General features: G+C 39.5%; 1 protein-coding gene across 4 annotated transcripts in view; it reads left to right on the top strand.

Moving 5' to 3' along the window:
- The first annotated feature begins 323 nt into the window (after positions 1 to 323).
- cadm1b (cell adhesion molecule 1b) overlaps positions 324 to 11,994 on the top strand; it is a 165,354-nt gene continuing 153,683 nt past the window's right edge. For 3 of the 4 annotated variants that reach the window (XM_085379586.1, XM_085379584.1, XM_085379587.1), the window contains exon 1: positions 324 to 458. In XM_085379586.1, the coding sequence (XP_085235712.1) occupies positions 383 to 458 (76 nt within the window). In that variant the 5' untranslated portion in view covers positions 324 to 382. The remainder of the gene's footprint in view (positions 459 to 11,994) is intronic. The other variant, XM_085379585.1, reaches the window with a different exon arrangement.

The following is an 11,994-nucleotide window of genomic DNA, read 5'->3' as shown; positions in this document are numbered from 1 at the left end:
CACATGAACTAAAAAGCTATAACCATAAAATAAAATTACTATAATATTCCTATAAAGTGTCTGTGGTTCTCGGTGGTGAAATCACCACACCTCCCTGCATGTTTTTTACACTTCCCGTGGAATTACTGTAATATTCTTTCAATATTCCTGCTGGGCTTTCGGGTGATTCCCTGTTTGTTTTACATTTCTGTAAAGTCTCCAGGTATTACTGTAATATTCCTATAGTGTTTTATAGGCCTGCATGTCATTGCAACACAACGCAGTCCAATATCATAGCGGGCTCCCTGCTTGAGCCCTCCCTCCGCCTCTCATGTGTCTACATTTTCATCCCATGGCCGTCTCTAGGTGATTTAGCGCCGCCAGTCTCAAGCAGGTGTCCAACATGGCGATCACGGGAAGCGGATCTCTCGCAATTTCTTTCTTTGTTTTCGTGAGTTCAGCAGCGTTTCTTCCGAAAGGTACGTGTTTTCGTAGGTGTATGTATGTTTTTATTTTGGTGGGGCTTCTCGTGTGTGTCCGTACCTAATGCAGAAATAGCCCTTCCACAGCAAAAGCCCGAGGAGTACCGGGAGAAGTTGTGGTGCGTTTGCGCTCTAGATGCGCACAAGCTTCCCCTCCAAATCTCAGCATCACTTTCTATTTCTCCGATAGTGCCGTCGACTCCAAATTACTCACGCCGTTTCTCGAGACTGTTGGGCTGCTTATCGTGTGGGCTTATTTTAGCGCTGATTAAAAGGGGTGCTGTCCTGAGTTTTTCACTGCAGCACAGCTACAGATAGGACTGCTAGAAAAAAGTATTCTCAGCGCTGCACAGTTAGGACAGGCGGAGATAAAGTATCGCCAGAGATAATCGAGTGAAGTGGTCGTACAGTATTTTGACCCAGGGCAAGTACAAGGCAATTGCTCACTGAAACGTGGTCGACTCTTGTGCCTTGAGAGAGAGGATAGAGAGAGCACGGCTGGAGTGCGCTCGTATCCTTTGCTTATACCGCATAACCCTCCACAGTCCCAACTCATCTCTGTGTCTACAAATCTCCCAAGTCTGGGCTTCAGGTGCGCTTTGGAGGAAAAACACGCATTGCAGCTCTAGTCTCGCACATTGTCCTCTGGCCGCACAACTGCAGCCGCTGCTGACCGTGTGTGTTCCCGGTCCGCAGTCTTCACTTTTCCCCTCAGTGAGTGACGCTGGGAAATGTAAATCTGTTATGTCTTTGTTACTCTTGTTTTTTCACAGCGTAACTGCACGAACCAGGGCTAACTAAATGTGCGTGGCTATTGCAGTGCTCAGTCCCATCATTTCCCCGTTATTCCACCGCGTTTGCATCAGAGTTGCATGCGTCAGTGTTTTTTTTTCCCCTGGAAAACGTATCCGCTGACAATGTGACGCATGTGAAGCGGTTAAAATGTCAGCTTGGAGCCACTTTAAATCCCTCCCAGAGGTAGGATGGACATGTTGTGCTGTGCATGTTGTTAAAATGGCAAGCAACAGTTGCAGTGACAGGTTTACACTTGAAGATTACTTGAGCGACCCCCCCCCCCCCCCCCTTTTTTTAGCAGTTTATTTTATTTAATTTATTTTTTTAGAAATTGCAGGCACATTGTACAACAGTGGCATCTGCAGCACACATCAACAGGTCTGCAGAAACTAATCACTGCATGCCTGTGCTTGCCCGAGTGGTAAAGAGTGTTCCCAAAATGAGGTTACTAGTCAAAGGAAGTTTTAGACATTGCGTTTTTTTCCAGTTCACTGCTTGTGAGACTTTCATTTCACAGTTGTTGAATTTATTATAGTCTGTGTTGAATAGCGGTTAAATGACATTTACAGCATTGTCTGGCGTCTCCTTGTCACATTAATTTAATTAACCTCTCAGTTGAATAAAATAATGCATCGTGAATGTGAAACAACCCCAAGCTCGGCACGCTGAGAGCTGCAGCGTTACAGGAAACTCGTGTGACCTCTTCTTTCAGGTAATAATCCCCAAGCGAGAAAGGGTTGGATGTGACCCTAGTTTATTCAGCTCTCTGGCTGTCCATGTGTGAGTGCTGGGCGCAAAAGAAAAAAGGCCCACACTCTGTGTGTGCAGTGGGGAAACTTTTCTTTTTACAGCTTTCAAATTTTTCTTTGTAAACGATCCAGAATGTGTGGATTTGAACTAGTGAGACGAGAATAGTTTCACTAACTTGATGTTTCCTAGCACAAAATGTGCATAGTGATAGGTGAAAAGGGAAGCACTGATAATGCTAAAGAGCTTCTCAGCATCCTGTTATGAAATGCCCAGACTTTGCATTTCACCAAAGTATCTGTTTAGCAGTATTTCTCTGCCTGCGTCTCCTGGGGCTCGGCCTGTTGTAGCAGATCAGATGGTTGAATTTCAGAAGGTTGCATAATCCCACTTATTGCCAGTTTAAAGTCATTCGTCAGGACTGAGTGATGGTGAAGTGGATCAATACGAGCTGTCATGAAGCCTCAACGCGCTGCTGAAGGAAAGGGTCTGGGAGAAACAAAAGGAAACATACAGTTGTTACGGTACTCTCGGTTTGCCAGTTGGCATGTGACCCAGTGAGTGATTGAAGACGTTTGTCTCTGGCTCCTTGTGGTGGGGTTTGGCTTTGAAACCGATCCTACTGAAATCTGCTAACGGTGTGCTGCTTTTCCCTCAATTTCTGTTTGTCTCTTCGGATTCTGGAGGGTGGCAGTGTTTTAGTTCTTCAGTCATCATACGAATGTTGAGCTCCCCACTTTTTTCCGCTAGTGTGTGCCAGTGGTGCAAGCTGGGGCCTCGAAGAAGTACATTCATATTTGACTTTGCATATTTTTGTTGAGCCCTACAGGATCAAATATCAAAAAATGAATAAAAATATCCTCTTTTAACTTGTTTCCTGCACAGTGTAATGTTTCCCTGCATTTTACTAATTTTGAACATTTTACCATTGCAGTTAGACAACAGTAAAATGTTATTCATATATGCATTTACTTTTTTTGAATATATATGTAGTATATAAATCCAGCTCATTATTTCCTTTTAGGGTTTTGTATTTAGCAAATAATTCTGTGAAGTAACTACAAATACCAAATAACTGGCTTAATAAAAAGCTAAAATTTGTACTTAGGTACTACCTGACTGACTGCCAGAGTATCTAGATCAATAGTCCACGAGTCTTCCAAAGCCCAAGGTAACCCGATCAAACTGCATTATTTGGCTGACTAAAAGTCTAAGGCTTGAAGATGTGCAGTTTAGTTTCACAAAAGACGAAGAAAAGCCTCAAATTCCCCAGTGAAGCTTGGCATTAGTTCTCAAAAATCGCCTCAAACAATTACTTTATTACCAAAGTAGATGCAGATTAATTTTGTGCGAATCCACAAATCGATTAATTGAGTAACTGTTTCAGCTCCCAGTTCATTAGTGCCATTTATGTAGCAAACTGAAGTGGCCTTCTTTTGACTATCTCTATAAAATAGCACTTACAGTACAGTACAGTGTTTCGGGATAAATGTAATACGGCACTTAATGGCTCATTGATATGTGCCCGCTTGCAAAGTATTTCATGGCCTGTACGGTGAGATCACCACAGTACATCATTTGTAACAATAATATTCTCTTCTATTTAAAGAAATTGAATTTATTGCTCATTAAATTTACATTAAACTCTGCTTAATAAGCCTCACTCTAATTGCTGGATAATGCATGGCACTACTTTATGCGGTGGCAGCTAATCTTACTGTTGGAAAGCGAGCGGCTGGCAGAAAAATGGCAGGTGATGCATGTAAGAAATGTAGCCACTTGTAGGAGCTGCAACGATGAAAATCATATAGACTGGAGTTTTATTACTTCACTGAGGACATCACACTTCCAGGCTGCATCTTCCTACTGTATATGCTGTGTAAAAATGCAAAGATTGCAGGGGCTCATCTGTAAATCAAATGCAGTTAAAGCCATCTCTATCTAGTCTCTGCAAGGCAGAGTGTGTGAATGTGCACTCGCGATCAAACTTCACACTCTCTTTGAGCTTATAAAATGAATCTACGTGCAGAGGGTCCTTGTAGCTCAAGGCAAATGGGCAGATTTCACTTCAACACTTGTCCTTTCACGTCAGGTGTTGTTGTAAGCCAGCCAATATACACAGAGAAAGAAGGTGGTTATGGAGGTCCGTGTTGGGAAAAATTGAAAATCTCTTTCTATCCTTGACTTTATATTCCTTTCAATTTCTGAAAGACTCCAACGTCTCTTTAAAAGTATCTCCCTGGGTGCTGGGCATGAAGGTTTTTGTCCATACACTTTATAGCAGAACCTTTAAGTAAATGCTCTATCAGGTTGTTTTGTCAAGGTCACAGGAGGTAGTGCTGGAGACCTACATCACACTGAGTTGTGTAGTTATTATTACCAACACCCCCAACCAGCCTGCCACCAAAAAAAATAAAAAAAAAATAACTGTGGATCTTCTATGTAAGGAATTTATGTACAACTGAATGACAAACTGAGGCCGATCAAAAATGTGTCTGTCTGTCTGTGTTGAAATGTAGTAAACAGTCAATTAGGAGAAACAGACAGATGACAGGTTCTTTCATGATTGTGGGGACAGAAGCCTCCATTCACAGTGCTGTGGTAATGAGCAGGAGTGCTGATGTCTCTGCTTATGAATATGACATTGTTCTCTCTGTTCCCTGGATCTGGGAGACCTCACTCTATTGGCTGCGATGCTTAGACGCTGACAATCAGGACCACAATGACAAAAAAAAAAGTAAATGCAAAGATTTTGTTTTGAAAGGGGCATAGAGTGCACATTAGTGTGGGTGATGGAGCAATTACAAGCCACCATTAAGGCCGTGGAGCAGTCAAAGCACAGCACTTTGGAAATGAAGAACTCCAGTGGGTAGAAACCCTCCATAACCGTTAAAGTAATAAAAAAGAAACAATAAACAAACAATGAAAAAACCTCCACAAAACACGATTGATTGCTTGCTAAAGTTAGGTTTGGGTTGGTGGTGTCAGTATGACTATTCATTTTGCCAAATACAACTTCACAGATGCCAGTAACGGTGTAATAGATTCACTTTGACACCTTTAAACCTTCTCTGAATTTACCGCAGTGCAATATGATTCAATCTAAAACAGTGGCAATGCTAATATCTACTGCGATCGCTACTTGACATTAACTGGTTGCTGTTGTGCTTTCTAATATATCCTTCTCACCTTGAATGAGATGCTTATTCAATTACAGCGATTCTACCGTGTCATAGCTAAACATCTACTGCACATGGCTTTGGGTAGCCAAGGAGGGGTGGTTTGTTGTTGTACAGTTGCAACTGCACGCCACTCTTTGTTGAATATACATTTGAAGATTTGGCAGTAATTTTATGTAAATTCACATTTTTTTGGCTCTCTCTGATGCAAAGACGTTTAATATCAAATGAATAGGAAGACCACATGAAATAAATTACAAATGCTCAAATTAATAAATACTGAGAAATCTTATTACTGTATATAGCCATGAGAAACAAATTCTACAAAAACTCTGAAACATGATAAAAGATATTGGACTGTGTTGACATTTAGTTTTTTATTTTTCTGCATAAACATGATTTTATTTTATTAAAAAAAATTATTGTCGCTCAAATGTTCCTCTCTTATAGCTGCATTGTTGGTTGCTCTTTAGCTGCTAAATGCTCAAATACGTTCATCAGGTAGTCTCTGACTGTGTCTGTCTGCGTTTTGATCTCGAATGTTGATCTTTTGAGAGGTGAGAGCCAACCAAAACAGTCACTTTGTGGGCTGTACAGCTCAAAAATGAGGTGAAACTCGCTCTTAACCTCGGTATGGTTGAGGGTTGTGCAGCATTATAAAAATTACGAGTTTGTAACATGACATGCAATCGACTGGCCATCATGGCATTTCACATTTTGCACCCACCAAGCTAAGCTGGGTCCTCCTGCATTTGTCCTCTTGCTGGATTTTGACAGATTCTGGGGAGACGTTTCACATTATCAGAAATTACACAGATCAGATGGACCCAAAGGGCCATTCTGCAAAATTTGTCCACTCATCCATGTGTCATATTCAATATCTGAGTTGTGATTCTCACAAAATATTAGATGATGTATTTCATTTCAGTGTTAAACCATCAAAAATTGCACTGCTTGAACCAAACGGGGATCAAAATAGGCAAGGATTTTCCTATTGATGATTATCCAGGTCGTCAATGCTTTTTCTTATGGGCAACCCAAATTATTTAAATAATATTTTAACAAATTGTGTTGTCTTTAGATTAGTCATGGCAAAAAGGACTGAACAAAGAGAGAACCTCGAGGGTGGATGGCACAGATGATAACTCACAACATTAGGACTAAATAACAGTTGATGAATGTGGAGGAGAAAGGACTTTTTCTCTTAGAGTAGACTGCATCCCTAATCAATAAATTCAGTTATCGAGTTCCCTCTAATCCACTGCTGGAATAAGAATGAAAAAGGTTCCAATTTAACTTATAAAAGAGGAGATTTTGTTTGATCTGCTAAGAAAAATGACCCGGATTCAGTTTATCATTACGTTTCCACATTTGGAAATATTGCCCACCCCCCCTCCTTGGACCGGTTTTATCCACTTTGCCCACTGTGGCTTGATGGCAGGTTATTTAGAAGTCTGAAGGCAGGAATTTCTCTTCCCCTGGCAGAGCTTAGTTGCATTTCAGACATCAGGAATGGAGCAGCTCCTTTCTTTCTCCTCTCGTGGCTTGTTTGGGTGGATCTGAGCCTGATAAAATAACCAGTGTGTGCTCAGAGTCCAGTGTAAACAGCAGCATACAAGTGGGAGTGATGCAGCGCTGCTTTACAAAATCAAAAATACAACTATTCCTCAGTGCCGGCAGAATGCAAACATTTCACTAATCAATAAATCCTACTCTTCTAATAGAAAGACAATTGTTGCAGCTATCACACTTTATTCTGAGAATATAGTGAAATTGGAAAAATCAAAGATTGTCAGCTCGTGCATATCCAGTAACATATTAAGACAAGGATGGCTCTTGCCTTGCACCCTCCTGTGGAATCAGTCCCTGCTTTTCTTGTTGGCACGCTCCGAATGAATTTATTCAAGCTTGATGAAATGTTGTTCCCTTACACTGGGACAACATTAGAATACCTTAGTACTTTAAGTTTTGTTTTAACACTGCAACCATTGCACCTTAAAGCTTTCCTAATTTGATTTACTCAGTGATGTCATCTGGAAAGAACAAACATGTATTAAAGAAATCAGACATATTCCCAGAATATGATTTATTCTGAGAACATATAGTCCAAAATTATGCCTCTTTTTAAATTTAATGCTGCTTTCCCAACTGTTTTTGAAAATGGTTTAGCTATTCGATAAAATGTTACAAAGCAGAAGAAAGCAAAAAATCATCTCTTTTGAAAAGCATGAAAAACAGTATTTTTTCAATGATTTATTCATTTAACTGATGAAAAAACATCTAACATATACCCCTGATATACGTTAGATGTTGACGATGTGTAGCTGACTTGATTTTAATGGTCTGTTTGCTGATTGAACATTGTTGCTGTATTGCACTTGGTGACAGTGATAAATATTTGTAATATTTGTTGGCCTTATTTATGTATATGGAGCCTTAGTTTTGCATAAAGGCTAGAAAAACACATCAGCCAACACCTTTAAAGTTCACTGATTAACATATTGCAGGTTGTTTGTGTAATCCAGACCAAAAATCAACCCTGGACTGACGAGAGCAAGGCGACATTTTTAGACTCCAATGAGGTAGTACCACCCACAAAGGCATAGTTTGGTGCTTAAGCCTCTATAAAAATCAAACTGGTGATGTTACTTTAGATTAAAGTATTCAAGAAATTAGCCAATGAAATAGTGAACCATACAGAACATAGTAAGTAGATTTTGATATTTCTCGACAAAGCAAGGCTAGCTGTATCCCCGCTGTTTTTAAGTCGGTATGCAGATCTAGTCTCTATCGCTGCTGGGTATTAGTTTTTAAAAGATTTCCTTTGATTGAAGAGATACATCCTTTGACTGGACACATTAAGCAGCTCTAAACAGAAACATTTGTTCTGGGGTTGTAGGTTGGGTTAACATCGCTTACTTGGTGGAATATCATACATATTATTAGCCAGCCTTGACAGACTGGCTGTTGCCCCCAGAGTCTACTTGGATGGATGCACGGATAGATGGCTGCCCCCTTTAAATAAGTGATCTGAATTTAATATAATTAGGCATGTATATATATATTCAGATACACTTGGTTTAACCTGATGAAAGTAAGTCTGTAGTAGGGATAAAAATGTAAGAGCTAATCATCGTTGCAGAATCCATACAGTGAGTGCTGCTCAAGGTGAAATTCGGATGCTGTTTACTCAGAAGTGAGTTGTTGTCTGACAGGTTGGTGTTGCCAGCCTCTGGGGCATCATGCTCTTGAATTATCAGCGTGACGATAGACCCATCTTAATTACCCTCAGATACAGCACTATAATCTGTCATTGTCAGGCCGATCAAGACTGTGCAAACCAAGCACTAAGACTCATTCACCCAAACCAGAAGCCTATTGATTACTTTTCATACTTGAGTCATTGCACTGCGGCGAGACATGGGAGGCAATAGAGCTAATGGAAAGGGGAAACTCAAAGTCACATTGTTTACAGCTGAGATGACAGGTAAATGTATTTGAAAGGAAATATGGGCTTGATCCAATGGCTTCCAAATAACAGTCTGTTTGTAGCTAACAAGGAAATTTAACCCCGAGCCATTAAGCCATCAGCTGCCCTGAAGCTCAGATGGTGAGCTTAACGCATGGGAGCTTTTCTATTTCAGAATCAAATCCATGTCCAATGATTGAAAATAGAATTTGTGTTGTTTGAAAAGTTCTTCAAGCCGTTTCACACAATTAGTTTTAATTTCTCTTTGTGTGCGAATGATCGCATCAACAGCATCCTCAAAAATAAAGACTTTCTTAGTCTGCATACCAACTGTACTGAATATACTTTATCAGTATCGCTGCGCTGCAAAACCTGATTAAATTCATGTTGCACACTCGCTTTAAACAAAAAAGATTCTGTATGTGGTGCTAAAAAACATCTTATCATATCTAGTTACTTTTTATTCTTGGTAAATATTCCCTAAAATAAAATGATCTTAGCATAGCTTAAAGTTCTCAAAGACCCAGTATGTACTTGTTTCAGTCATACAGTACTTGAGGCACTTGAGTATATATACCATCACCAATCAATAAAATCCAAGAGGCCTAATATGTGGCCTAAGAGAATCCCACATATATACATGCACACTCTGGTTCCCAGATGATAGGACCTGGCAACCTTCTACCTCCCCTGCATATTTGCCAGCATTTGATAGCAGAGTGGGCAGCGGATGAAGAGTTTGTGGGGAACTCAGTTAGGGTATTACTATCCACCCACCAAAGTGCACACTATGTGGCCCAAACACAAGAGCACGACTGCTGCTTGTGAGACAGAGAGCGAGGGAGAAAGAAAGAGACACCGGGGAGTTTATTTTCCACTTGTCTTTGTCTGCAAACAGCAAATTTTTTCACCAAACACGTGGTGGAACAAAATAAAGCTGAGAAGAGATGATTAATTAGCATCTGGAAATACGCTGTTATGTTAGGCTCCCATTTAAAAATGCAACTAACAGAAAGAAATACCTTGTATCTGTTTTCTCTTGTTTTGTGACAGTGCTGGATTATAGCTGCTCTCCACATGCATGTTCATTTGAAAGAGTGCAGAGGTGTTGGTGTCGGCTATATGCAGGAAAACATGAAACTATACCGAGGCCATTGAAATGTAATAATAATGCATTAATGGAAAAATAAGTTAAATATCTCTGTTATTGGCAAACTGTTGGCACTATTCTACTAGATGAGGGACCTATGTTGGATGTCATGCTGCTGTGTTGCTCACTCCATAGTTCCCCTACCTCTGCAGTGGCTGTCAAATAAAGATAAAATATCAAAGCAATTAACTGAAAAATAAAAAGAAATGCCACTTAGTTTTTTTTTGTTGTTTTTTGCTAATACTGACCTATGACTCATTTAAGCTTAAGAAAAGCCACCTAACTAAAAGGATGAACCAGTGTTGTGTCTGCACATAACAACTTATCAAAGTCTCATTTTTAAATTGTATCTTTAAGCCCTTCTCCCTAGCAGCCTGTCACAAAAACACTCATTTGTACCCGTTTCTTTAGTCGAATCTATGAAAAATGTCAAGGATAACACAGTTTGACAGGCAGAAAATAGTATTTTTGGAACAACAAGTTGATTCCTAAAGAGCTATTAACTGAAAACTTGCCATATGTCAACATGGTGTGCGGTGTGTTCTTAAAAAAATGGGACAAACTGGACAAGTATAGGACAAGAAAAAGAGGTGTCAGGCCTACAAAAACAATCTACAGGAGATGAGCAGTATCTCAAAGTCATGTCCTTGAGAAATAGGAAAAAGTCCAGCAAAGATGTGTCTCTCCATAAGACAGGTCTTAGTGATGAATACAAATTTGAATGCTTTGGTTAAAAAATGAAGTATACACATGGAGGTCAGGAGAGAGGTACACCAGTCAGGTCATGGTTTGGGGCTTCAGTTCAGTTAGTGATGTTGGGGATCTTATCAAAATATATGGAAGTATTATTATCTTTTTTTTAAATATATACACTGCTGATTGTGTTTTAATGGACCAAACAAACTGACCAACGTGTTGAAGCCAAAGCCTCCAAAACATTTTACGAAATTTAATTGCATTAATTTAGATTTCAGTTTCTTTGTATTCTTGTAATGATTATTTAGTTTATGATTTTTTTTCATTCAGTATGTGGCTGTATGCTGTTTTCTGTTTTCCCAGTGGGGTCTACACCGTCTTGAGACTCCCTTAATGAACTGCGGGGCTTTAATGGAGCCAGAATGCATGTTTTTGCTTTATCATTATATGTTGATGTTTGTTTTGTTCTTGTGTTACTGCTTCCAAACCCTCTATAACTTTCCTATTAAAAGTGCAACTTATATTGCACAAAATAGTTTCAGAGCTTAAAAAAACAGGAACATGGATCTAAGCTGCATACCTTCATTAATGCTATTCATTTGTCAAGATAAGCCGATTCCACATGTCAGATTTTCACTCAAGTTAATTCTTTCATCTCTACTTTTTTCTTTGTTCCACCAGTGTACAAATTCTGGCAAAAATGGAAGAGCTGTTATATTTGCATATATAAATATATGCAAAGTGCACAGTCTTAATGCTTTGAATTTGTGATGAAGTTTTTTTGGGGGGGGGGTGGGAGTCTATTTGTGGGAGGGCACACCCACTGAATGTTTCCCTTTTCCATTACTAACAAGCAGAACTTTCATTTATTCAAATCCACAACAAATAACCCAAATTTCTATCCATGCTTGCCATTTACTGTTCTAAAGTTATAGCTTAACTCTTTACTTATTGAGAACCTATAGGATTAACCCTTGAACGTTATGGTTTCTGTCATATTTCACGTCCGCTTATATACAGCTACCCTTGCAAAATCTGGAAACTATCCTAATGGATGTCAACCCACATTTTTATTGACATATACTGAGGTTTCAAAACTCATCATTGAGGATACGGTGGAGGTCGTTAGGTGTCGTTTTTATGGGAGCAAGACGTCAATCATGTATTCCCTTTATTCTAAAGGTAGCCTTTTTGTTGTAATGTTTGCCTTTATATGTTTTAGTATGCACTACATAGTGTTCATTTTACATACTTTTATATGCCACTCGATAAACACATAAGAAGATGTATGGAGGCAACGGGACAGCTCAAAGGTAGAATAGCAAAGTGGCACATATTCGTACATTTTAGTGGCTGTTCTTGATCAGGAAGGACCTTTGTCTTTGTGGATGGCTTTGTAGCTTACAACCAGAACTCCATACTTTAGCAAGGTGAAGAAACAACAAAGTCTGCTTCTCACTTCAGTAATATTTGATTTCATGTTCTTTTGTGTAATCA

This window comes from Rhamphochromis longiceps, linkage group LG14, assembly GCF_057381845.1.
Source record: "Rhamphochromis longiceps isolate RC_006_pf linkage group LG14, R_longiceps_female_GT1.1, whole genome shotgun sequence".
NCBI classification, from domain to species: Eukaryota; Metazoa; Chordata; class Actinopteri; order Cichliformes; family Cichlidae; genus Rhamphochromis; species Rhamphochromis longiceps.
Note: the sequence above shows the minus strand (reverse complement) of the source record. Positions and strands in the feature narration are given on the sequence as shown.